We start from the raw sequence: 24,905 nt of genomic DNA, 5'->3' as shown, positions 1-24,905 counted from the left end.
TCATGTCTGGTACTATCAATGGGAACAAGGATCACTGAGTGCAATAAAAACCGATACTGCACTGCAGCAGCACTGTTTCTATAAAGACATTAGATAAAGCTTTTTATGAAAGAGCCACTGTAATGCTATTCAGTGGCCATAATCATATATTCAAAAGAAGTTCTTCAAAATTAAAGTCTTTATTGGAATATTTTCCAAAGCAGTTAAGTCATCTCATGACTGAACAAAAATAGCCATTTATCTTTAAAAAAAAAAGTCCCCAAGATGATTCCAAAATGCACTGAAGAGCTTTTGACAAAATATACATTGCAGTAACCCATATCTTGCCATCACTAATTGACTTGTTAATAAATAAGAATGTGAACAAAATATTTGTATACACAACATTTTAGACCTTTCTATGTTTTCAACCAAAATCTGTGACTACACCTTCCCTCATTTTTTTTTTTTTTTTTTAAATTGTGAAGACCTGTGCCACAAACACTAACAATCTGTTGCAGTGCATCCTCTATCCAATTATTAACTGGCACAACAAAACAAAAAGAATGAAAAAAAAAAACAAAACACCATGAGTAAGAGTAAAAACAATAGTAATACAATAATATTTGTAAAGCAACACTGAAAAGATCTTACAAATGACTATTAACAATTAAATATACAGATTACATTCCTTCGGGGTTTAAGAATAGAAGAAGCCCATATTAGGAGGATGTTCATAACGAAGCTAGAGGAACACTGAGGGAGTCTCCGCTTAACAGAAACAGAATATATATTAAAAAAAAAAAAAAAAAAAAAAAAAAAAAAAAAAAAAATCACTCGTCGACAGAATTAGTTACATTTAGCTTTTAACATTAATTCATAGCTTGAAATCCAGGCACAGGACTTAAACCTCTAGAAAAGACACACATGTAAATCCATGATGTATGTAAAAAGTCAGAGAAGGGTTCTAGCATTAATTCTGGAGTTCATTATAAGCAAACACACATTTTTGTCTAATGTACATAACGAAGAGGCATCATATACTTCAAACACATACATCCCGGATCAGTGGTTATATAGTGTTGCTGTGTAGTTAAACTTGCATCAAGCCTCCACTTGAAAAAAAAAAAAAACCAAAACATTCAGAGCTTGTCCATAGGCAGCATGTTTAGTTAAAAAGACAAAACAGTTATTGCTATGTAGATGCATGATACTAACCCTTGAATGTAATGAACCTTACAGAATTCACCCACAGTTAGTGCGCTCCAGTCCCCAGGGTTGTTCCAACAGCTCAGTTAAAGTCATTGGGGAGACTTGACAGCAACAAAAAGAGTGACATGCCTGGATAGTGTCACAATAGTGTAGTGACTTTGATCCTCAAAAAAAAAAAAACAAAAAAAAAAAAAACAAAAAAAAACAAAAAAAGCACTGTAGACTAACAAAATAGAAAGTTACATACAGGCAATTAAAAACCAAAATAAGACTGAAATACGATGGGGGGGGGGGATGAGATGAGTCTGCAATCCCTCGTTTTAAGCATCCACCTTCTTACAGAAGTGGAACTTGCTAAGAGGGGGATGGATTTACCCACTCTGTGGAGATTGGTGCCCTCACGGGCTGATTCAGTGCAAGTGGTCTTTTACTAAAAGAGGACTGGGACTTTTAGCTTCTTCTATGGTGCAATTCCTCTCCTGCAATCCAAGACATCCTCATACTGACTTTCCTGTGACTTTCATTATTACAAACTTACTCCTTACTCAGTCCGGGCACATTCCTTTACCAATCCATGTCTTTGTTTTCATGTCTTTCATACAAAAACATCTGCAAAGTACCATTGTCCCCTGCAAGTTGGCGTAAGCTATTTACAGACGGGGTGATATGTTGTATATGTATACATTAGTGGTTCACTGAGGATGAGGTTCGCCATGGACTCTGAAGCGGTACAGGCAAGTGTATTCTGGGTGACCCCAGTTAGATAGCACCCGCACCTCGATGATCTGGAAAGCCTGGTTGTTCGGCTCCTGAAAGATCAGAGGGGGAAAATTCAGCACATAGTCGAAACTTAAAAGTGATTTTCATTTCCAATAGACTGGGAAATCCTTCTACAGTTACCGTAACACGGAAGATTTGTAGTGATTCCCCATCCTCCTGGTATGTGTAGTGTCCTAGCAACTTCCCTTCTTCTTGGTACTCATCAGTTAGACCCTGTAAGTAAACCAACATTAGTTAAGATAGCCATTAATCAATGGGGCTTGCATTAGTTAAACTAAGTGAATAACTAAAGCTTTATGTCATTATGTTTCTTACAAAAACAGTAAAGTTGCGTGGGGCACTTGTGATGTTTCCAGTTGGGGAAAGGGTCTTTGGTATGTGCTCCACACAGAAGGATGTGGGTAGGATCTTCAGGGACAGCCGAATCACCAGATAGCCCTGTGAGCCTTTGAATGCCCAGCAGTTACCTGGGTACACATCAGGCTGAGGGGAGGAAATGACAGGACGAATGTCAATAAATTTCAAAAACCAAGACCTGTGACGTATTATTCCTATCAAATCTATTTTCTTCACAACCACCAATTACCTGTTAAGAAATTAGTACTAGTTTTGTGTGGCTTAAGACAAGACAGCATCTTTTCAGGGTCAGAAAAATAAAAAATTCTCTCAGATATATCCTGGTGAGGCTCACCTGGATGACAACACGTGGCGACTGGGAGAAGTACCACAGTGGCAGGCCAAACAGACTCATAAGGGCTGTCTTGGTCTCATATGTCTCTGAGCAGCGGGTACTAAGAATGCTGCCACCTAAACACACATGGGAAAATAAGAAACACTGCAAAAAGGTCCAACGCTCTGATGTAGGTCAACACACTGGTCAGTAACAGTTCTGCCAATGAAGCCTAAGCTTTTGCCTTTAATACCGTTGTCTTAAACCCTGGCTAATGTGTGCACCCTTATTACATAAGAAACACATTTAAGCACAGTAGTGAGTTATAGAACAGCTACCTTGCTAATCCCTTCTCCTCATTATAGGGTTAACTACTGACTTGTATAAAGGCCCAGGCTGGATAGACACTGATATCAATATTAGGCTTCCTTCTTACCTCCAGACTCCAGGGCATAATCCACCAGACCAGTTCGATCCTGAGAGTAAAGCTTCAAAGCATTCTGGACAATCAGCTTCACTTGCTGGGGTAGAGATCACAAATTAAGAATCACAAATTTGCCTCAAACACATGGAAACCAACCCTTTCAACACCTAGTGAAGATCATGTGATCAAGATGGAAATCAATAGCAATGATTTTAACAGCAGGAAGTATACATTACCTCTTCTGTCAATCCCTCACCAACAACAGTGTGCTGGACAGTCCCAGTCACTGTCTGAATGATGTTCTTGGCTTGAGCCTCAGCCTCAACCACAGTCTGTGCTCGGTTAGTCTCCAGCTGCAGGGACACGTTTCTCAGGATGCTCAACTCCAGTGAGGCCAGCGATGCCTGTAGGTCTGATGTGCTCACGTAACGTTTGGACAGCCAGTGGATCAGAGACTCAGGCAGCTCTCCTGATTTACCCCTGCCAAAGAACAGAGCCTGCAACTCCTTACGCACCTGTGACGACACCTCGGCCGATATCTGGGAAAGTCGTACACAGAATTAACATAAATTATTACATTATATGGAACATGACATGACATCAGGAAAATCTTAACACTAAAGGCAGATCAAGTCAATTCTGTTTGTGTTACCGTCTCATGCAGTGTGCCCAGCTGCTCACACTTGCCCTTGCATCCCACAACACCCTGCAGGTCCTGTCTGATTTTATCCAGCTCCACCTCAAGTCGGTGCACCTCAGACAGCAGAGCATCATGGTCCTCCTGCTTCACACCCACACTGAGCAAATACAGAAATCACACATAAGCTTCCACAATCATATATTAAGTAATTGTATATAAACGTGAATACCACATACAATTTCAAAATTCCAAATGTAAATTTTAAAAACAGTTTATTTTTTTCCTCACTGCCTTTTTCTTTTTACCTGACAGGAACGGTGACAACCTCTTTCTTTCCTTCTTCCTTCTTGGACTCATACTCCTGCTTCTGCTGCTTCAAGTCCTATGGCACATATCGTGGATAAAGATTACTGAACGTAGCAAAGAAAACAAAGGGGGAAACTTAAAACTTTCTGAATTTAGAAAATCCTAAATGACAAGGCATATTATTGTCCTGAGAAGTCGAAGCACAACAAGGAAAAGCTTTTTCCTTCACTGCCAGGAATGCCCTCCCACAACATATTTAATACAGCACCACTATCTGGTCCTCACCAATCTGAGCTATTGTTACACTATTTTTCTTCCTTTATATCACCATATTTTCAGTGATTTATATGGGAAAATCAGTTACAATTAGGTAACACTAGCTTTTTGTGATGTTAATCTTGACCTGCGAGAAAAAAAAAACAACTTCAAACTAAATTAAAATTTTATTTTTCACATTGTTCATGCACTTGACAGGTATGTTCACATTAGTGACAAAGCAGCGAATCCACTGTATTTACCTCTGTCTTGGCAGCTAGAGCATTGAGCAGCGATTCCAAAGCAGCCAGTCGTGCTGCCTGACTCTCTTGCTGCTTTTGATATTGCTCTACACTCTGTTAAAAAAAAAAAAAAAGAAAAAAAAAAAAGAAAAAAGTGAATACATATAAATTCTACACAAAACAACATTCTTTTACTTTCACACTTAAACTTTTAGGAACAAAATGTTTATCCCCATTTCACTACCTTGTCTCTGTGTGTGTTCTCCTGCTCCAGTTCTTCTCGCAGCACGCTTAGCCTCTGCTCCAGCAGGTAGGACACCCATGATCTCAAGGTCTCCCTGTCAGTCTGAGTGTGGAGCTGGTCCTTTAGGGTGCTATAGAGACCCAAAACATGCCCATGATGCTGCTCTAGCTTTTGGTCACCCTGCTGGACTCGCTCCCACAACACGGCTAGTTGTTGCTCCACATGTTGAAGACGCTCCAAATCCACACTAGAGACTATCACTGGTGGAAGGGTCGGCTGAGAATCAAAATTAGGGGTGAAAGAGATGAAGAGAAGGATGGAAATGGTATTTAAAAAAAAAAAAAAAAAAAAAAAAAAAAAAAAAAAAAATTATGCCATGTTCTGAACTAGTAACACAACGGCTTAAATAACAATGCCTTCAGTGGATGCTTGAACTGTAAGTACTTTTGTAAGAACTGTAAGTACAATTTCTATCTATCTATATATATAAATATAACATTCACTTAGTGTTTTCTATTAATGTTTTAGTTTAGTGCTATTTCTGATATTCTTTGTCTTACTGGAGGCTCCGAGACTGGGGTGGCTGGGGTCTGCGTCAAAGGAGTCTCCGGAGCAGGGACGGTGAAAGGAGACGTATGACGCCACTCGGTTATGTTTATGGCTGGGAGGTAAGCAAGCAGGGCAGCAGTGGACGGACCCCACAACCATAAAGCTGCACACACATGGTATTGAAGGTTAAATCTCATATACAAGATACCAAATAGGTATGAATTGTGGGTAATGAAGTAATGCAGGGTACAAAATATATGGAATAACATAGTAAGGCTGCAGGTGTGAAGAACATGAAATATTGGATTTAAATATTTCCTTAAACCTAAGCATATACAGTAGGAGTAACTCACTACAAACCCTAAAAAACTGACCTCCATCTTGTACTGGATTTGCAGAGTACCCTGGGGATGCATGCTGGTTATAATGCTACAGATCTTTCATTGTATGCGTCACTAAATAGATTACACTTGTGACAGAGTATAGGATCACTGCAAATTCTCACAAACTCACCAAGAAAGAGCAAAAGAGGCAACAGGAGCAGCAGAAGCTTCCAGAGTTTGGGGAGGCATCTAAAATAAATTCACTCACTGGTCAGATTAACACACAACAATCAGGAGTACATGGTATCAATTCAAAAAAGACAAAGAAGCCAAGCGGTCAAAGGAAAAGAACATAATGAGCTGTTCTTCACCACCTGTTTTTGGTCTCTACCAAATAGCAGCGTCATGCATCTCCTACATGCTCCACTATGTTCACCAGCTAGTCTCTAAATATGTCTGGCTGCTGTTGGTGTTGCGAAGGTAGTTTGCCAGTGGGCTTAAAGAGCTTTTTTCTGATATGGCTTAAAATAATGGTACAGTGGTGGGAGACCAAATTAAAATTAGGTTTAACAGCTAAACAATGAGTTGAAAATTAATATAAAGCTTCTAAGAGCTGAAGAAAACCTCAGCTTTGGGTAACTTTAAGGGATCCCCTTCATGTTGTATTGTCGGCATTTGAGACACTTATATAAATGGAGATTATAGTTATATTTTTGAAAATGATTACATTTAAGTTGATCCAAATGTCATTCTCTCCTCTGTGCAAAGCAAAACACAAGGCTTCAGAAAACATAGGGGAAGGACTCTTACCTTGTCAGAAAGAAGACATTAAGGAGAGACATTAGAGACACCAACTGGTACCATCCTTTTGCAAGAAACCACAGAAGTCCCCTGCCTGCTTTTACTGAGCAAAAAATAAATAAATAAATATACATGTATATAATGAAAATGAGAATCTTGCAGCCCAAGATGATTAAGACTAAATAGATGAGAAGGTGTCACCAACCTGGGGCTGCCAGGAGCATCCAGAACAGTGAGAACAACCTCTGAGTCAACGTCCCAACCCCTGATCCCACAGCTTTGCCTGCTCTCACAACACAGTAACCAGGCTGGAGGAGGCAGTAACCTAAAGACCAGATGAAAAGAGGGAATTTTTTATCTGGTTAATTGCAAACAGGTTGAGTTATAAACTTATCAGTGCTAAACTTTTTCTTGTAACACTGTTTACAGGCTGTCAACAACATTACAAGAAGTCTTCATTAACCTGTATAAGCTAAGATGCTCCACAGTGTCCCCACCAGGCGTTGGGACCTGGGGGGCTGTGTAAGGATGGTGTGTGTTTCAGAATACTGCTTCCCCTTACAGTCATCACCTGTTCAAATGGAAATGATGGATACCAGGCAAACAGAAGACATAAAAAACAAATGATGCATAAATGAACTTGTGAACACATTGCAAGCATACAAACAAAGCAATAAAAGTATGCAAAATGATGAAGCAGACCAAAATAAAAATGAATATAAAAAAATATTTACATGCATATTATGAAACAAACAAGTGGGCATTGATACTGCATTTTCTGCAATACGTGTGATGACAAGCCATACAAAACCCGATGAAAAAGTATCTCCAGACTGACACTAACTTTACCAATTTTTTCCTTTACATTCATTTTTTTTTTTTACTGGACTCTCTACTTAATTTCAGTGTGAACAACTACACTGGCTTCACATAGAACAAAAAGCTGATTATTTTGAATTTTGTGATTTCATTTTCAGTTTTGTTGTTTTTGTTGTATTGTATTGTTGATCCACTGTAAATGCCTAGAGCTAACTGACCTCTTATACAACATCTCTTTCACACTCAATCATGTAAAATTTTGGTTTTGTTTCTTCAAACAGGTTTGGGGAACAGACTCAAGTTTAACAAAAAAAACAAAACAAAAAAAAGCCTCTGCAGGTCATGATGGTCAAAAGGCTTCTGACAGTTCACACAACCTCTGCTCGCTGGTCCTCACACAGGTCAAGCATATAATAAAGTCTGTCAATCACGCCCAACACAAGTCAAGCGATGTGTGTGTGTAGTTTGCATATGCATCTGCTTACACAAGGAACCATTGAGATTCAGATTTGATGCATCTTCAGTCATCAGATCCTTCACATTCAAGCTTCCACAGAAACTTGAGTGAGCTGTAACATATAAAGACATTTATTGACATAATGAAAACGCGAAAATTAAGATAAAAAGGACAATGGATTCGGGAGAAGATAAAATGCACACATCAAGTGAAGGCGGAGGACCTCTATGCCTTCATGAGAAAAATGAGAATAGAGGCGTATGAAAACAGTTAAGTGACAACTAGGAACAAGAATGAAGAAATGTGGGGAACCCCAAGCTTCAGAGCTGATTAAGTTCTTCTGCAACTGTGAAAATAACCAGCTTAAATCATTAGCTTAGTAGAAATAAGACTGACCATGTAAAAACTGAAACTGCTTTCAAACATAGTGATGTAAAATAGCTGGTTTTAGTCACAACTTGAATTTTGTTTGATTTTTTTTTTTTTTTTTTATATATAATTATCAATGAGGAAGGAATCATGGAGTCATTCTAGTTCAGCTTAAATGCTAAATACACATATCCTCTTCACAGCCTTATGTGAACTTGTATTTTTGATGAGTTAACAGTTAACATCAATAGTTCTTTGCATATTAGGGACTGTACAGTTTCAATTTTAGTATACTTCCTCCAATATGAGAAAGAGATTGAAAGAGACAAACAGGAATGTGAAGAGATTCTTCAAATTTAATCTGACTAAAAGAAAGCCTATATATTTATCCCAGTATGAAGCTTCTATGTCCTAAACAAAAAGTAAGCATTTAAGGAGAAAAATATGACAAGTTTCTTAATAGAAGAGCAGCAGACAAGGTCAGAAGCTGTGACCCTTGACCTTCGCCTTGGTAGAAACAGCTGGTACCTTCTCCTTCATAGCCATTAGCCCTGAGGCCCATCATCCTGTGGAGTGTGGTCTGCTTAAACAGCCATAGGTGGGACAAGCTGGAGGACACGGCTTGTCTTATTGAATCCGAAAATAACACAACACCTGGTGACAAACTCACTGTTAGTTAGAACGCACACTTTGGTAGGGACAAAACTGTACAAACAAATATGAGTGGAAGAATGTAGGAGGAAGTGGGCAACAGAACAATAGCCTGTAAAATAATGACAGGAAGGTATCAAGGTTACATCAAGGTTACATGGCAAAATAGATTAGATATCGACAAGAAACCTGCCCAAGTAGAAGCCAACACCAAGTAGAGATGTGGAATTAACAGCAGAAAAAGAAATGAGTCTAAAATCCGACTGTTTCTCCTCAACAGTACTGCAGTCCTACAGTCTCTTTTTAATGACTCAAGAAATATAACCAGTGCAAAAATCAGAAAACAAATAAAAGAAAAATTTATGGGGACATCTCTTGCAGTATACCTTTTCCTGGAAGGCTTTTGGCCCTTGAACCCAGCCAGAGCACACTGTTGAAAAGCAGGGTGAACAGGGACACTATGGGAGCCAGGGCTCGTTTGCTGTAGTGCATACACGTGTTAGACATGGACATCAAAACACCTGGAAAGAGACACGACTAACAATTACATTATTATTACAAATTTTTCATGCTGATACACTGGTCTTTCAACTTCCAGCTCCAATAGGTTCAACATTTAGTAGGACAAATGAGAAGAAGAACAGTAGTCCTCATTTTAAATATGACACTTCAGTCCAACTCACCTGTCTTATTCCTCTGACTCCTGTCTCTGGAGTATATATTTGTGAATAGTGAAGATGAGGAGGAGAGGGCATCCATGGAGGCTTCTGTAGCCTGAGATGAAGATGATGAAGCCCGTGTGATGAAGGAGTCCACCTTCCGAGAGTGTAAAGAGCAGTCTTGGCAGATGTAACCATTTACGAGTGAGGTATGGGACTTTGACGAACTAGCATCACCGTTGACACCTGAACTATGGTCTGTGACGGAGCTCCTCCCTGAAGAACAGCACATATGCAGACACATAATTGTTCAAATGAAGAAAAATACATTACTGTGCAAGCATGCTAATGCTTTGAGCAGCCTGAATAGGAATCACTCAAAATTTGGAGGAAACAATATTGAGGCCATGAGACAGACAATATTAATAATAACCAAGAATAATTAACTTGCTTAATAAAACTATATTGTATGAATGTCAGCTAAAAATAGATAAACCTAAGGTACGTATCATGAGATCTGGACTTTGCAAAAGGATTTCAGTGGACAATAATCTATGATTCAACTACTGACCCCAGTGTCCGTCCACAGATGAAGAAGTGCTAGTTGAGGTTGTGGTGATAGTACGTCGTCTCAGGTCGTTGGATTGGTCTAGGATGGAGGTGTGCTGAGAGGCATCAGACACTGTGTTGCTTTCCTGAAAGCTGCTGCTGTTGTTAATTGGGGTACTGACAGCTGAGAAGGAGAGGGTCTTCCTGGGTGTGGCAGCTTGGCTCAGGGATAAAGACAAGGAGCTAGAAGTGGACTGCTGCTTTCTGTTCCGCAGTGTCCTGGAAGAGCAACAGACAGGTACAGCAGTGAGTTTTGCTGCATGTATGAAGATTACAGATGTTGAAAATGTTGTAACCACTACAAAGCCATTTATAGTAAACTCTTGCTCAGAGACACAAATACATAAAAATGTAGACATTTAATAATACTGATTGGTAAGCTGACTAAAACTTTAGTATACATTATGGGTCTCACCGTGTCTCTCTTCTGGTGCTGGTGTAGATGCTGCTGTGATTCTGGGAGTGATCAACCAGGCTCTCATTGCCATAGTGACCAGTACTGGTCTGCAAACGTAGGCTCCGCCGTGACATCCTGGGCGACTCGTACACAGGCGCAATCTGGTGCTCCTTCTCAAACTCTAATGCTGCTGTAGAATAGCTGGAGCTGAGACAGAGGAGGGAAGAGTGGAACAGAAAGAGCGGAAAAGTTAAAAAGTAAGGGGGAGAAAGTTCCTTGACTTCTCTGCTGCACAAAAAGCCATATGGGCACAACAAACAGGACTTAAGCAGCTTTTAACTACAAATCAATAAAAATCATGGATATCCCATGATTTTCCTGACGTGTGTGTCATCTTCAGCAAGTCAATTTCAGAGAAGGAAAAACAAACAAAACACAGGGGGAGACTGGTGCTTTTAGAGAGCTCTGATGATATTGTTCCATGCACTTGGCACAGGCTTGACAGGAAGTGACTCACTCACAAGGGAGTGAGAAAACTAGACAAAAGAAAACTGCACACCATGTCTCTGCAATTCAAATTGGAAAAACAAACCAAGTAAACACCCCAAAATATGCTAGTTTGCTGAAATATGATTCTACTCTACTCAATGCAATCCAAAGCCAACCGAAGCTGGAGATATTCCATGAATGTTGTAAATTTTGACTTTGCCATGCAATGTCCAGCTGTGACTCACATGGCCACACCCACCTAGTAGAGTAGGCAAACATTCAGGCATGACTAACAGGCAAGAGCACAGCAATTGCAAAGCCCTAAGTATTTCTACAATACTGCTTCACTACGGTAGAAAGACTAGGGATGATACAAAATGCAACTGCTTCCATCTAATTTTGCACACAAGATAACATAGTTTTTATGAGGTTCATTTGTTTACCTACCCCTGAGAATACTAGTATTTTGGGATAAATTATATACCAAACTGAACTAAAATGGACTAACCATGTTGCATCTTTTCTGCAAGACATTTACACTCCTCAGCATGTGTTTAGGTCACCCAGAGAATAAATCCACAGACATGCAAGGGAGGGCGGGGCAAAGCAGTTTATCTGTCACTGGAGGACAGAGAATAAACTTCCTGTGAGCTGCTTGAACAGGAGGGAGCTTCCCAGTGTAAACAAGAGCTGTTTGGTTCAGAGTGATCGTCAGTGGGCTCTGCCTGGCAGTGAGTCAGTGTCAAAACAGCCTTGCAAACAGGACAAACTGTAGAATGAGCAATATCAGCAATGTGTGCATGTGTACAGTACACATGCTGCTCTCTGGGTCTTAACCTTCAGGATTACAAACTCCCACCGAGAGCCAGTTATGTGCTTTCATCCTCACTCTGCTTCCTGCACAAACTGTCTCTTCCCTGAATACATGAGCAGGGCAGCACCTTTGCCTTTGTATCCTGTTCGTCTTATCAACTGACCAGCGCTACATTCTCCAGCTAAGCATTGTTCAAAGGGCATTACTTGAAGGACATGTACCTGTTATTTTGGACAAAAGCCCTTTTTACACATGCATTTATGTTGGGTATCTGCTTTTTCCACTGTAAGTACAATACTATTCTTCTGTTTCCACAGAAGTAGACTACGGTATACTATAGTAGACTATCATCTTAAGGGTTTAAAGACTACACACATCTTTATGTCCTAGCACATAATATTAATACCCAGGAGTAGCATAATTAAGCAATGTTGGTTATAAAATCAATACAGGTTTAAATTTAAACATTGACTTAAACACAGAACTGTGTCACATACCTATGAGCTAACACTCAGTCTCTAAAAGACTAATTAAGAAACATGCAGTAAAAGCACAGGATATATAGAAGCCATCCCCAAACTTAATTTCAGAAGGCAGTACAAAGCATTGAGGACAGGACAGCACAACCTGTGGGTCCACGCAATATTAATATTACCAACTCATACATAAAAACATAATTTGAAATTCAAATCTGGGAAAACAGCCATGGGGCAGTGCACAGTTTGTCTCCACCAGTTTGACTGGAATGGGTTTCACACTTTGAAAAATGAGTTTACTAAAGTTACTTAAGTTAATAAAGATTGCTTCCAAGTTACATCCCGAGTCCAAAGCAAATTTATTATGGCACAACTTCAAGTCTACAAACAAACATACAGTTTATATTTATTAGTTTATCAAACTAGAGCATAATGGTTCAGCATTCACTGTTAAAAGTGAGAGTGCCTGGGGCATAAGCAGCCTTGAGCAGGGCGGGGTAAGAATGAGAAAGAAAAACGTTTGTCATTTGTGTCTGCAGCCTACAGCCATGTGCAAACATTACTATAATGTTCAGCTCTACCTTACAACTCATGAACGGTCATACAGATCATTATTTCAACAATACAATCCGTTATCTAGATTTCACAAAACAAAGCATGCATCATCCTATAGCGTTGGTAAAAATGTGCCTTCTAACAGACAAAGTGTTTAAAACTTGCAACTGTTCAGTTTCTAGCTTTTCTCATCAGAAGCTGTAAACAATGTTTAATTAGTTAATCTTCAGTTGTTCTGGGTATCCAACTTGATCTGTGTGCCTCTCTCTCCCAGGTGGCTTCCGCGGCCTACATCAGTGTTATAAATAGAGATGGACACTGTGCTTTCAGAAGTGAGTGAAGAAGACACAGATGAAGAGACAGGCACACAGTGTATAGAGAGAAGAAACTTCCATCCTCACCCTCAGCTTCCTGGAATCTCTCCTTACATAACACTAAAGCTTTGGTAGTCTTCCCACATTCAGTGGGCACAGCAAGCTTTCTTACACTGCACAAGATCAGACAGCAAATCTATATTTTAGCTGCTTATGTTTTGCTTTTTATTGTTTATCCCATTTTTATATTAAGCAATATGAAATGAACATGCAGAATTGGGTTTGAATGAGGATAATTTAACATTATCACAATACACAACAAAATCTATGTATCGTGGTTCAGGTGCATACAGATTGTAATGTAAACAGCAGTTTGTATAACAATCTGTAAAACAATTGGCAAAATAATTGCTTAGCTTCTATGATGACAGACTAACTACCCTCGGATTCTGGCCTACTGGGCTCTGGGAGTAAGGCATTTCTATTATTTTCTTCTATTAGATAAACTTAAGGATTACTCAAGTAAACAATGGAAAGATTAAGCTCAAGTTAGCTCTACAGACATATATTAAAGTAAATTATTTTAATGTCAGGCTTTAAAATTTGCATTACTTGGTATTGAGGTGCACATGCACAGCTGGGATGGTAAGATCTTCCAGATAGCCTCCGAATTGAGTAATTAGACCCCTGCCATTTATACAGGTATAAGTGCTACATAGTCAATGTGTTCCCATCTCTGAGAAAGAATCTGCCCATGGGGTCTAAACATCAGCACTTCAGCTTTGGCAATATGCCAGCTTGACAACATGTTGTACCCTGAAGACAACAAGAAATTAATTTTTTCACAGTAGTATGGCATTCACAGCAGTATGGCATTCACAGCAGCAGCCAAAATAACTGGAGCAAAACCGGCTTGTGATTTCTTTTAGATCTATTACTAAATTCACTGAAGACAAATCCACGACACCATGATGAGGAGAAATTAAGTCCAATAACGTCGCTTCTGTCAAGTCTACAGCTCCAGTACCATGTTTGGTTTGGTGCCACTAAAGGAACATGCCACCCACTCACTGCCTGCGATCCATGTGTATGCAAAAAATGAGATTTCAACAATGTTTACAGAATGGACAATAAACCGTCACATGAACATCAATACAAAGCAGATGTGGAGAGGGTAAACAGGTTAAAATGTTATTTTTTTGAATTCAAAGAACTCAACATATTTGCCTCTTTAAAGGTGCAAACATGCATTAGTTGAAAGATGTAGGGATGCAACTAATGACTGGTCTATTGATGAATATAAAAAAAATAATTGGCAGAGAACTCAATAAATCACTTGACTGATTATAGTTCAGTGAAACATGCCCCTTTAGATCAAGTTGATGTATTTAGAAATCTCTAAACCCCAAGGTTATTCAGTTTGTCACATAAAACAAACAAACAAAAAATCCAATAAAACATTTTTACATGAACAATTTCTGAAATTTCTGAAAAACATCTGTTATTTAGCCAGTGAGTATTGCATTACTCATAAAAAGAGATTATCCAGCTACACTGTACATACAACAACAAAAGATTTTTCTTACTCATCTCTAATACACAGCATAAAATGTGATATGGGAATATTGCAAGCACAAGCAAATTTGAGCCAACTGCACTACATTTATATCTTTATTAATTAAATCAGTGGCAGAAATAAGTGTGGATACCTGGACTGCTGTAATTCAGCTGAAGTATGAGCATTTAGTTACTTATTCCCAGTAATGTATTTAAACCTCCTCCCTATGACACTGTGGGACCACACTGAGCTTACTGAAATTATACTGTGTTTGTTCATTTGTTCTAAAATCAGCTGTGAAAGCCTTGGGAAATCTATGGGGAAAATATCAAATCCAAACACAAGTGCAGCACTTGCAGCCTTCCTGTTTCCTAACAATGCTACAGTATGTAGAAAGTCTTCTTTCCCCCTGAGGTGCTGAGGCCTATATTTACCAGAGATTGAGTGTAGGACGGAGGGCAGGCCTTTGAATTTCCATTTGACTGGGCCTATCTCTGCGTGTGTAGGATCTGGTACTGTGATTAGGATCATTTCAGTCCATCCTCAATTTCCTACCTACAGACAGCACTTTCTTTCTCTGTGGTGTCCACATTATAGCACCGTATAGCCTGGTGCGTCATGTTGCCTCAGTTGCCATGGGGACCACTCTAAACAGCTTTGCTGGCTCAGGAGAGACTGACCATTAACAGACTGGACATTTACCACATCCAGCTGACAGATGCTAAAAACACAGAACCATAACCTGGCTAATTCAGAAACAGAGACTCTTCTGACATGTACAATATTGCAGCATATGCCTTGTGTATGCAGGGATCCTGTCACTGTAGTAAAACCTTCAAAAGGTAGAGGAGTTACAAAAATGCCTGCATTGTCAGGACTCTTGTAAGAACAAAGTAGGGCATAGGGTGAAAATCCAGCAGCTGTCATTTTCTTGGTACTTGACCACTGGTGCATTTACTAGAACACACCCTGATCACCGGATGTCAAACTGTGACAGCAGTGTGAACAACTAGAATTCAGCTCAAAACTACTTTTACATTCCTGACCGCACTCTTGCAGAATGTGAATACAATGTACAAATGTCAAAGCATCATTAATTTATTTTTTAAAAATAATATATATATTTAAAAATAAATGGTCTATGTAAAATTGTAGTTCTAGGGTAAGGTTAGATAGGGAGAGTACTTCATTAAGAGAAATGTTTGTAAAATTCTTTGCTTTCTCTGCAAGACTGCTGTAATCCAATTATATATGAAAAGGCCGTATAAATAAATAAGAAAATATAAGTCAAAATTAAGACCACCAGAGAACAATAAAAAGTTCCTACTACTTATGTCACATACATTTTGTTATAAGGCTCTTCCATTACTAATCTGCTGCTGCCATTTACTCATAGCCATACAGTATCAGATAACACAATCAGTGTTATCACCTGGGGGGCAAAACATTCCAAGCACATGCCCCAGACCCACTGACCCACTTTCACCATCATAAAATATGAAGGGGCTGCAAGTCAATACACAGCTCACAGACCTGCTTTCAGTGAGGGCATGGGTGCAGTCAACCTGGAAAGTACTACTACTGTCTAAGTAGTTTCACTAGCAGTACAAAGACGAGAGGAGATGCCTTGAGGTAAAAAAAAAATAAAATAACCAACTGCCTCAGAAATATCACCTAAGATAAGACAGACTTGAATGTTAGGTTATAAGGAAAGGTTTTCCCTTGCTATAATTACAATATTTACTTCACACCAAGTTGATGGGTCCATGTTATATTGTTCTCTGTCCAGTATTGTATGTAAAAGGCTCCATGTGGATGAAACAGAATGTGATTGGTTGGCCTCCTCTCCCTGTTTCTTTAGGGCCATTCAAAGCCACAAAACTTGTCACTGCTCTTTTGAGTGTTCACAACAGATGGGCCAACGGTTTCTGTCACCTGACTCCGTCTGCTTCTGCACTTCACTTGTGTTCACCGTCAATCATGGACACAAACAACATGCAGACACCCTCGGACATCTGAACACAATCAAATGATATTTCTGAACTCAGGACATGCAACTTTTACTGCAAAGCTATCCTGCTACTTACTCAGAATATATACTGACACAAAGACATGTACCTGCCTTAAGATAACTAATTTAAATTTCAAAAGGTTTGCTTCTCATTAGAGGTGATAATTCATTAGTCTCTGAGCTACAGCAGATACAGTCTAATAAAAACAGATCTTTCAACTAGCTAGTCAAGAAACATGAAGTATTAGTCTAATCCTGGGATCAGGGCCATCGTTGTGACTGTGAGGTTCATTAATAGCCTCTCAGCTGACTGCATACAAAGGACCACGATTAGCTTGTTCCAGCCTTTCAGTCTACCTGGCAGATTCCAGCGGGTGCCAAACAAGCTTTTGTGCATTCATCTCAGTTTGCCTCAGTCCAGTATGACTCATAAGACTAATTACAAAGACTGGATTTCACACAGTTGGAAAGCCCTTGTGTGCTACAAAGTTAAGCTGAAATCATAAGGATATCAAATTATTTGCTCATTTATCTTCCAATTTATGCTATGATACATTACCTCCATCATATTACCTGATATTCTATATCAACAGGAAAACACCCAAAAGTCAAATCCCCCTGGGCATCAATACCATACTGACAAACTAAAAATAAGAGTTAATGACACATTAAATATAGAAGGCAACTAATACAACTGTCACATAATGTGAATGACACATAATTACGTAAAGAGACTGCAGCCTCAACTAAGAAAAAGAGTGCTGACTGCAGTTTTCACAATGTGTTCTGCATTTCTGCAAGACACAGCTGTAAACCCTAATGATAGATCTCAGCTTTAACTCATTTTTATTAGACATTTCCAGACTCTCACTTAAATGCTGGGAAGCCTCTGTTCCAAAAAGTCACTCAAAAACAACTTCTTTACCTAAAGTCAGAAAACGCATTAAGCTCAGGGCAAGGTCATATTTCATTTACAGTCCTACACACCCAAATGCATGTGTCTGTTCTGAGAGGAGTGACAGTATGGAGACAACATTCCTCCACATGCACAGACCTTCCTGGACAAGTGTCAACCACACCTGCAGTATTAGCAGTGATGACTGGGAGCCCAAGAAACAATGCTGCATGCATGAGGAGCACAATGACAGTGGTGCATATCTCCTGTCACAGCCTGTAAAACAGTATAGGCTGCATAGGACACATTGATTTTACAATACAGTAAAATGCATGGACAGAAAAAGAAAACTATACTAGGGTACATGCTGTTTTCCCCTGTGCAAGGCTCTCCAATTCCCCACTAAGCATACACACATACACAGCAAATGAGGCTGAGTCATCAAAACCACAACTATTTTTTTTTTTTTTTTTTTTTTAAAGAGAAGAGGGAATTCACAGAACTTCTTAAAGTTAGAAAACAACAGTAATAAACAACCGTAACCTTTTTCCAAATTAACTGAAAATTCAACTTAACCTGCACAAGCACTACTCTGAGTCAGCTGGAAAGAGACAAAAAAAAAAAAAAAAAAAAAAGGGCTCAACTGTCAACGAAGGCTGCATCCTTTAAAACAATACAAGTCACTGTTCGTAAAGGTGTCTGAGCAGGAAACAGAAATCTAGGACACAAACAATAAATGTAAAACATCTTGGGAAACTTGGCAGCCTAGAAAGCATTTATTATATTGTACTGTCCTAATGACATGAATAAACTGACAACTATTATAACAACATTAAGGATGACAATGCTCAATAGTAATCTGCTCAGGGAAAACCAAGACAAGGGCAAATGGAATATGAATTAGCTGGTTAGCCTTTTACTGGATTAAAATTCAGCAACAAAGTCTAAAAGACAATTTTGCTTTATCGTGATATAATTCTCAGAGCTGCCTTGAGTCACAAGTGATAGGCAGGGCACAGCTCAAATGCCTCAGGCCTGGCTGATGCTACAGCCAGCATACCACGGCACAGCAGTGAGGTCTTACCTGAGAGAATAGGTATAGCCGGTGTTCTCTGGAGCACACTGTGGCGGTGTATATGCGTGCAGTTGGGAAAAATCCATGGTCATTCTTCTTTGCTTAGGCTGCAAGAGTCGAGGGATAGGACTCTTTATGCCAATGCTCACATGGTGGAGGTGGAAAACAAACAACTAACTTCCACAAACTCCCAATAAACATGCACTGCTTTATTCAGCCTGTCTCTTGCAGATTAGTTCTGTTAATGAGCTCAAGTTCTGCAATTGTGCAACTGCATTTTACAAAAAGAAAGCCAAGCCTGATTTACACATTAAATTCAACACAGCACCGGGTAAATTCCCTGCCTGTTCCCCAATCAATTCTAGTGCTATTTACTGGGCTGCTCTCCTAGATAGCACAACCAGCAGTTACTTTTACGTCGTACAAACGTGTGAGAGGGCTCAGCCCAGGCAGATCCTAATGAGTTGCTGGATATCCCTTTTCCCCAGGAGGACAACAATGCAACTGTGGACACGGGTTGGCCAACCTCTTCCTGCATGCTGGCTCTGGCTGGTTGCTGACGGAAGCTACAGACGCCAATGAAGCTGTAATGAATGACTTGTTTCTTCTCCTCTGGTTGACAAGCAGGTAGCAACAGACAGGAATGGCTGGTAGAGAGAACAGAGATGGTAATAATCCCCTCTCGCCTCTGTAGTAAGAAGGCTCCTCACCAGGACAGATATCCCTACAGTGACTGCCTGAGTACACTCCACACACAGAAAGAGCAGTATTATGAAACCAAGTAAAAGAACAAGGGGTGGGGCTGCATTTTAGGCAATGGGCGGGAAACAACTGGTCTGAGGGTTGAGCTTCTCACAGCAAAACCTGTATTATATGAACTGACTAAAGGATGCAGTTGGTGGGCTGTCAAACTGTACTGTGTTATACTGCCCTGGATTTCTATTATTTTACCCATCACATTCACATTAATGACTTGGCAGAATAACAGAAAGAGAAAAAAAAAAGCTAAAAATCTGCAGTGGAGATTGTAAAGAATCCAGTAACTGTCTTTAAAGCTGTTAATGTATGCCTGTCTGACCAAAACTTTCTCACATATTACAAGCAAAAAAAGAAGAGGAATGCCTACTTAAGCCTCTTCTTAGCTACTCAACCAAAATGAGAAATGATGCAAAGATGGAGCACCACAAGAAAATACAAACCAAAGAAAACAAAAAAAAACAAACAAACAAAACAAACAAAAAAAAAAACAGATGGCTTTTCCTAAAACCCACTACCAAAATCTCAAGCAATAATCTTAATCATGTTTCAAATCCACATCCCAGGCTCCAAGCCGAAAAGAGGGATAAACAGAAACAAATATCCAAAAGCCATGGAGAACACTTTAATTCATCCAGGTTTAGTTTTTTGGTGCAATGAATGGTGATGAATGGGAGAGCTGAACGTGAGCACTCGAAAATTCAAAATCACCTGGTCTAGAACTATTGCAAGATAGACAGAACATAGGAGAGCAGTCTGTCTCTTTTACCATCAATCCCATGAAACTGTAGGCTGACTGCAGGTGTTGGTAAAGAAAAAGCAAATTATGTTCTTCAGCTTTTATTTTGGCATCTGAATAAATCCTTGCAGTATTGCAGAATCTGCGCTTGAACTCACAATTCAAGAGACAGGTTAAACAGCAGATGATGAGGGTACCCCCCACACACACGCACACGCACACGCACACCTACAGTCTAAACATGAAATACACCTTTCCCACAGTCCATGTGTATGTTTTGCTGGATGCTTTACGCAAACCACCTGCGACGGGGGAGCTTACTCAACCATCAAAACATTGCTTCAGATTGGTGCTGTTTGAGACATAGATTTAGTTTAATAATACCTGCACGTAGAGTCGACTGAATGACATACAAGCTGTTACATACTCACGTGGCCTAGTGCTAAATTTAGACAGTATTAAGACGACACCGTCATTCCCGAACGCGCTGACTTACATGCTTGTGCAACGACTATTTGTTTGTTGTTACACAGGTGCATTTAACATTTACAAGTAGATACACAAAGTCACTGGCACTTATTTCTACTGGATATTATATTAAACGTTTGGGAATCCTCGCAGGTCTGTAATATCAGCCTACAAAATAAGGCCCAAGATTGGCTTCGCTGTCAAAACAGTTGTGGGTAAAGGCGCTCAGCAAGTACACATGAAATCCCAATAAAAAGGTAACAACACGTTCACAACAGACAATTGCAGTCACATTAAGGTGGATGAGGTTATTTATAGTAGCATGTCAACTTGCCCGCGTGGTTTTAGTCCATGTATGTTGTTATTCTTTAAGAGCGCAATCCAAAGGCGCAAGATCCACACATTGCTGACTGTGAAGATGCGCAAACTTCTGCCAGCATCACGACGCACGGAAACCCAGTGGTTAATAATTACTGCGGTCACACAAATCCCAAACGTTGTTTTTCTCGGAGAAAGACACAAAAGTTTGCAAGTAGCTAGTGAGTGTTATGCTAGTGCACAACAAGCAGATTTCCAAAATGGCTTCCCGGGCGTAACAAAGCCAGAAGGATCGCTGCCGAACTGATCCTCCCACTCCCAGGCCCTCCATTGTCGGCCAAGGCGCTCACTTTAAATCTATTGGAGGAAAGCAGGACGGCTGCAGCGGCATGCACTGGGCAGCTGCTGGTGCTCCGTGCATTGAAAGGAGTCACACTATTGTTAAGGCTGACATTGAACTCCTGGAGGGGGTTTCAGCTGATACTGAAGATCTCTGCATCGCATCTGTCACAAAAACAACCATCACATCCATTTGCGAAGGCATGAATATGCGACTGTATTATAATCCTCATATAAGTATCTAATTAGTAGACACACATTCACCAAAGTGCTTATTTTAACACTGAAACTAAGGAGGAACATTTGTTTTGCCTAATAATATTACATTTCTGGCCACTAATGTTGCTCTCAGCTATTATGTAAACAAGTATATTTAGAGTTGGTCCGTAGAGACTACACACACCTGCAAATAATAACAAGGATATTTTATTAACACAGTCAATATCAAGTTAAAAGGCTCAAGCATTAACGTTACAGGATGCAGCACATGCTTTTCTCTCTTTATCACGTCATTTCTACAGAGATAAAGAGACTGGAAGTATTGCTGGCATAAAACCATTCAATCTTAACACTGTCAGATAAGGCAGAAACACTAGAACAGTGCAGAAAGATTCAAGGTTTTTCATTACCAGCAGGCCAAACATTAAACCATACGTCAAACATCTCATTAACAATCAAATCAAGTTCAATAAACTTTACACTGCAAGACATTGGTTCATTATTTGGTCTATAACAAACAAATAGTGGTAAAAATAGTAAAGGGTTTTAATTTATCAGAAAAGAGAAAGATAACTGTGAAAGAAACTATAAATGAAGATTATAGTAAAATCAAGTCCATTACATTTATATACCCCAAAAATCACAAGTTACTCTCAGAGGACTTGACAATCTGTACCACACAGGACACACTGTCCTTAGATTACAGATCTGGCAGGAAGCAAAACTTGAGCACAAGTAAAACATAAGCAGGGATCTAGAAAAAATGCAAGTCATATTCAAGGCTGAAGTAGCAAGGTTAAATTAAAAAAATGGAGGGACCAATGACAGCATAGGTGAAAAAAGCTGAAAGAAGAAAAGGATAAACTTTGTAAACAAAAATATGCAAATGTATACTTCACATATTTTTCCAGAAAGAATGATTGTGCATTCAAGTACATTTTGCTATTTATGTACTTTTACCTAAGTAGAATTGTGAATTCAATTAATTTTTACACTGTAGTAGAGTGTGTGTGTATATATATATATATATATATATATATACACATACATACATACACACATATACACATACACACACACTTTTTCCCCAAATACTAAAAAACAGTTACTACTAATGTATGTATTTATACATACATGGAAGCAATAATATAATATAATATATAGTAATATAATTTTGTAGTTTTATTACACACTCTCAACTGAATGTTTGCAGTACAACATCAAGCAGGTCACAGTCTGTAAGCATAAGCTGAAGGAAGACATTTCCCACATAGCAATAAAACACTGACACACAAATATTATGCTTAAAACTTGTGTGAACATATAAGGTGGAGAGTGATGCGCCATCTGCTGGGCAGCAGTCTGTCCAAATCAATTAGACTGACTTTGGATCCAATCTCGCAGCGACCTTTGGACGTCAAAAGCTGAAGGCAGACTATCCCTCTGCCAAAGACTAAACAACGGGATTGTTCACACCCTGTTTCAGCCCAAGATAAGACCTCTATCGAGACGTTTCCTTTTTTGTGTGGCACCCAAATCCATATATACCCCACTCATCTGCACATGCAAGAGAGTAGTTAGTACCCCTAATACGTGGACGCCAATTATATAGACACATACCTTACATGGTGAATTAAAAATGTACAGAACCACACAACACGAAAACGGAAGTTAGCATCAGTGAAGCCCCTCGCCTCGCCAGGACCGTTCTGCCTTGACTGATAAGGTTCAGCCAACAGTCCCGATAGGCCGGGGGTGCTAAAATGTGACTGCGTCCAAATGCAGTTTAATCAGTTATCGAGAGTGGTATGTCCAGTTATATAAAAACTGCCCAGAGTGACCATTATAGAAAGAAATCAACTAGCCTAGCGTTTTGCTAGCTAGTTCACTCGAGTGAGAAAAAAAACTGAAGTCAGTGTCTGGAGTTTTTTTTTATGTACTCATATATTTTATATATATGAGTACTATATACAGTAAAACTCTGCAGATAAGACCTTGACCCTACTTTACTGCACAAAAAGCCCAAGAAGAGACGACACGTGTTCCCCAAAACACAGCACCACAGAAGAAAATCAAGGAAACAATTCGCGTTAGCAAACTTTATATTGGATAGGCTATAGCGTTAGCATCTCATAAGAGGTCAGCAGCGCAAATGAAATTAATTAACATAATTACCAGTACAGATGTTTGACTACTCACATGCTGAGTCTGCCCGCGGATTATTGGGAGTAAACTCCGATGGCTGTCACTTTGGTTAAACATGTAGTTGGACTTTATAAACAGCTGCACACTTACTCCACTGAAAACAGGACCTTGGTCTAACGTTCGCCTTTCCCGCACACGGTCACATTTTCCGTTACAACACCAACGTCACATGCGTCAGTCCTTATATGGTACGGAAGACCATATATGGGCACTGCCCAAAGGCCATAAAACTGTTTTCGATATAAAACAGTGCCACCTAGTGACCACCGACAAAGACACAAAATAAAACATTAAAAGGAAAAAAATATAACTACTGCTGCTACTTACACCGCCAACAGCAGCAACAGCAACAATAATAATTATAATGAGAATGAGAAGGAAAAGAAAAAATACAGTATTAAAATATTTAACAAATAGTCAAAAGTATTGGCAAGTAACTGCATAAACTACTATAGAATATTTTATGTTTCTTTAATAAGAGATGTTTCTTCTATTACCAGGTATATCCAAACCCAATTTTGGATTTGCATCAACAAGCTTTAATAGGACCTATTGTTAAAAATAGCCTACCATGTCTCTTATGTTTGCTTGTGTGTTGCTCTACATGTCTCTGCTGAGACTGTAAACAGACTGTTCATGGAGCTTTGAACCGCTGTTCGAAGGCAACAACTCGGCTTCTAAGCAATATGTTTTAAACAGACAGAGAAACCTGAAAAACTTGACACCTGTCTCTTGTGGAATGAATGTTATGTGATCCTATTGTTTCTGAGATCATGTGACCCCTCATTATTTGAAACGGAACAGGATTTAGCTTGTGCACAGTTGATGACTCTTTTTCTCATTCCTATTGCGTCGAGAGCTGTTGATTCACAATCTACATGTTCAGTCCAGAGTCACTGAGTATGAATCTCTTAATTTTTGTAATGTGTGTGTACTACGTTCTTCCTGTGCAGCCTGAAACCACAGATCGCTGTAAGTAAATTGAACATTACAATCTTGTTAAAATAGTTTCATACGTCACTCTTTGGATAGTCATGGTTACTTTTGGACAGTGACTTTAGCCTGCTGATTGTTTTCTTTTTGACAGACACCTATTGTGAGAGTTGTATATCAGCAGCACAAGGTAGTGTGGGCAACTATTTAATTTGTTCAAGAGCAGAGGTTTAAAGCGAAACTTGCTTTGGCTTGTTTATTCATGTGTTACATTTTTATAACCCAATGATACATTATCATTCGACTTTGTATTTTAAGACATAGAAAGTGAATAAAAGCATATGCACACTTCCCT

The 24,905-nt window shown here is 39.3% G+C and overlaps 1 protein-coding gene across 6 annotated transcripts; it reads right to left on the bottom strand.

Annotated features, from left to right (window-relative positions):
* Window positions 1–160: 160 nt before the first annotated feature.
* On the bottom strand, window positions 161–23,754 carry sun1b (Sad1 and UNC84 domain containing 1b). Of its 6 annotated transcripts, none has more exons than XM_026324822.2 (23): window positions 20,871–21,127; window positions 18,583–18,680; window positions 10,405–10,593; window positions 9,952–10,208; window positions 9,405–9,656; window positions 9,108–9,242; window positions 8,599–8,724; window positions 7,730–7,813; window positions 6,889–6,996; window positions 6,631–6,750; window positions 6,435–6,528; window positions 5,815–5,873; window positions 5,313–5,464; window positions 4,753–5,028; window positions 4,530–4,622; window positions 4,011–4,087; window positions 3,718–3,862; window positions 3,302–3,604; window positions 3,078–3,162; window positions 2,663–2,778; window positions 2,287–2,454; window positions 2,092–2,184; window positions 161–2,000 (listed from the first exon to the last, which is right to left on the bottom strand). In XM_026324822.2, the coding sequence occupies exons 2-23, from the start codon at window positions 18,663–18,665 to the stop codon at window positions 1,884–1,886; spliced, it is 3,132 nt and encodes a 1,043-aa protein (XP_026180607.1). In that variant the 5' UTR covers window positions 18,666–18,680; window positions 20,871–21,127; the 3' UTR covers window positions 161–1,883. The 6 variants fall into 6 exon arrangements, with proteins under 6 accessions (XP_026180607.1, XP_026180605.1, XP_026180604.1 ...); XM_026324820.2 differs by lacking the exon at window positions 20,871–21,127 and adding an exon at window positions 19,100–19,349; XM_026324819.1 differs by lacking the exon at window positions 20,871–21,127 and adding an exon at window positions 18,998–19,016.
* Between the last annotated feature and the right edge of the window lie 1,151 nt (window positions 23,755–24,905).

This window comes from Mastacembelus armatus, chromosome 8 (genome assembly GCF_900324485.2).
Source record: "Mastacembelus armatus chromosome 8, fMasArm1.2, whole genome shotgun sequence".
Classification (NCBI taxonomy): Eukaryota; Metazoa; Chordata; class Actinopteri; order Synbranchiformes; family Mastacembelidae; genus Mastacembelus; species Mastacembelus armatus.
Note: the sequence above shows the minus strand (reverse complement) of the source record. Positions and strands in the feature narration are given on the sequence as shown.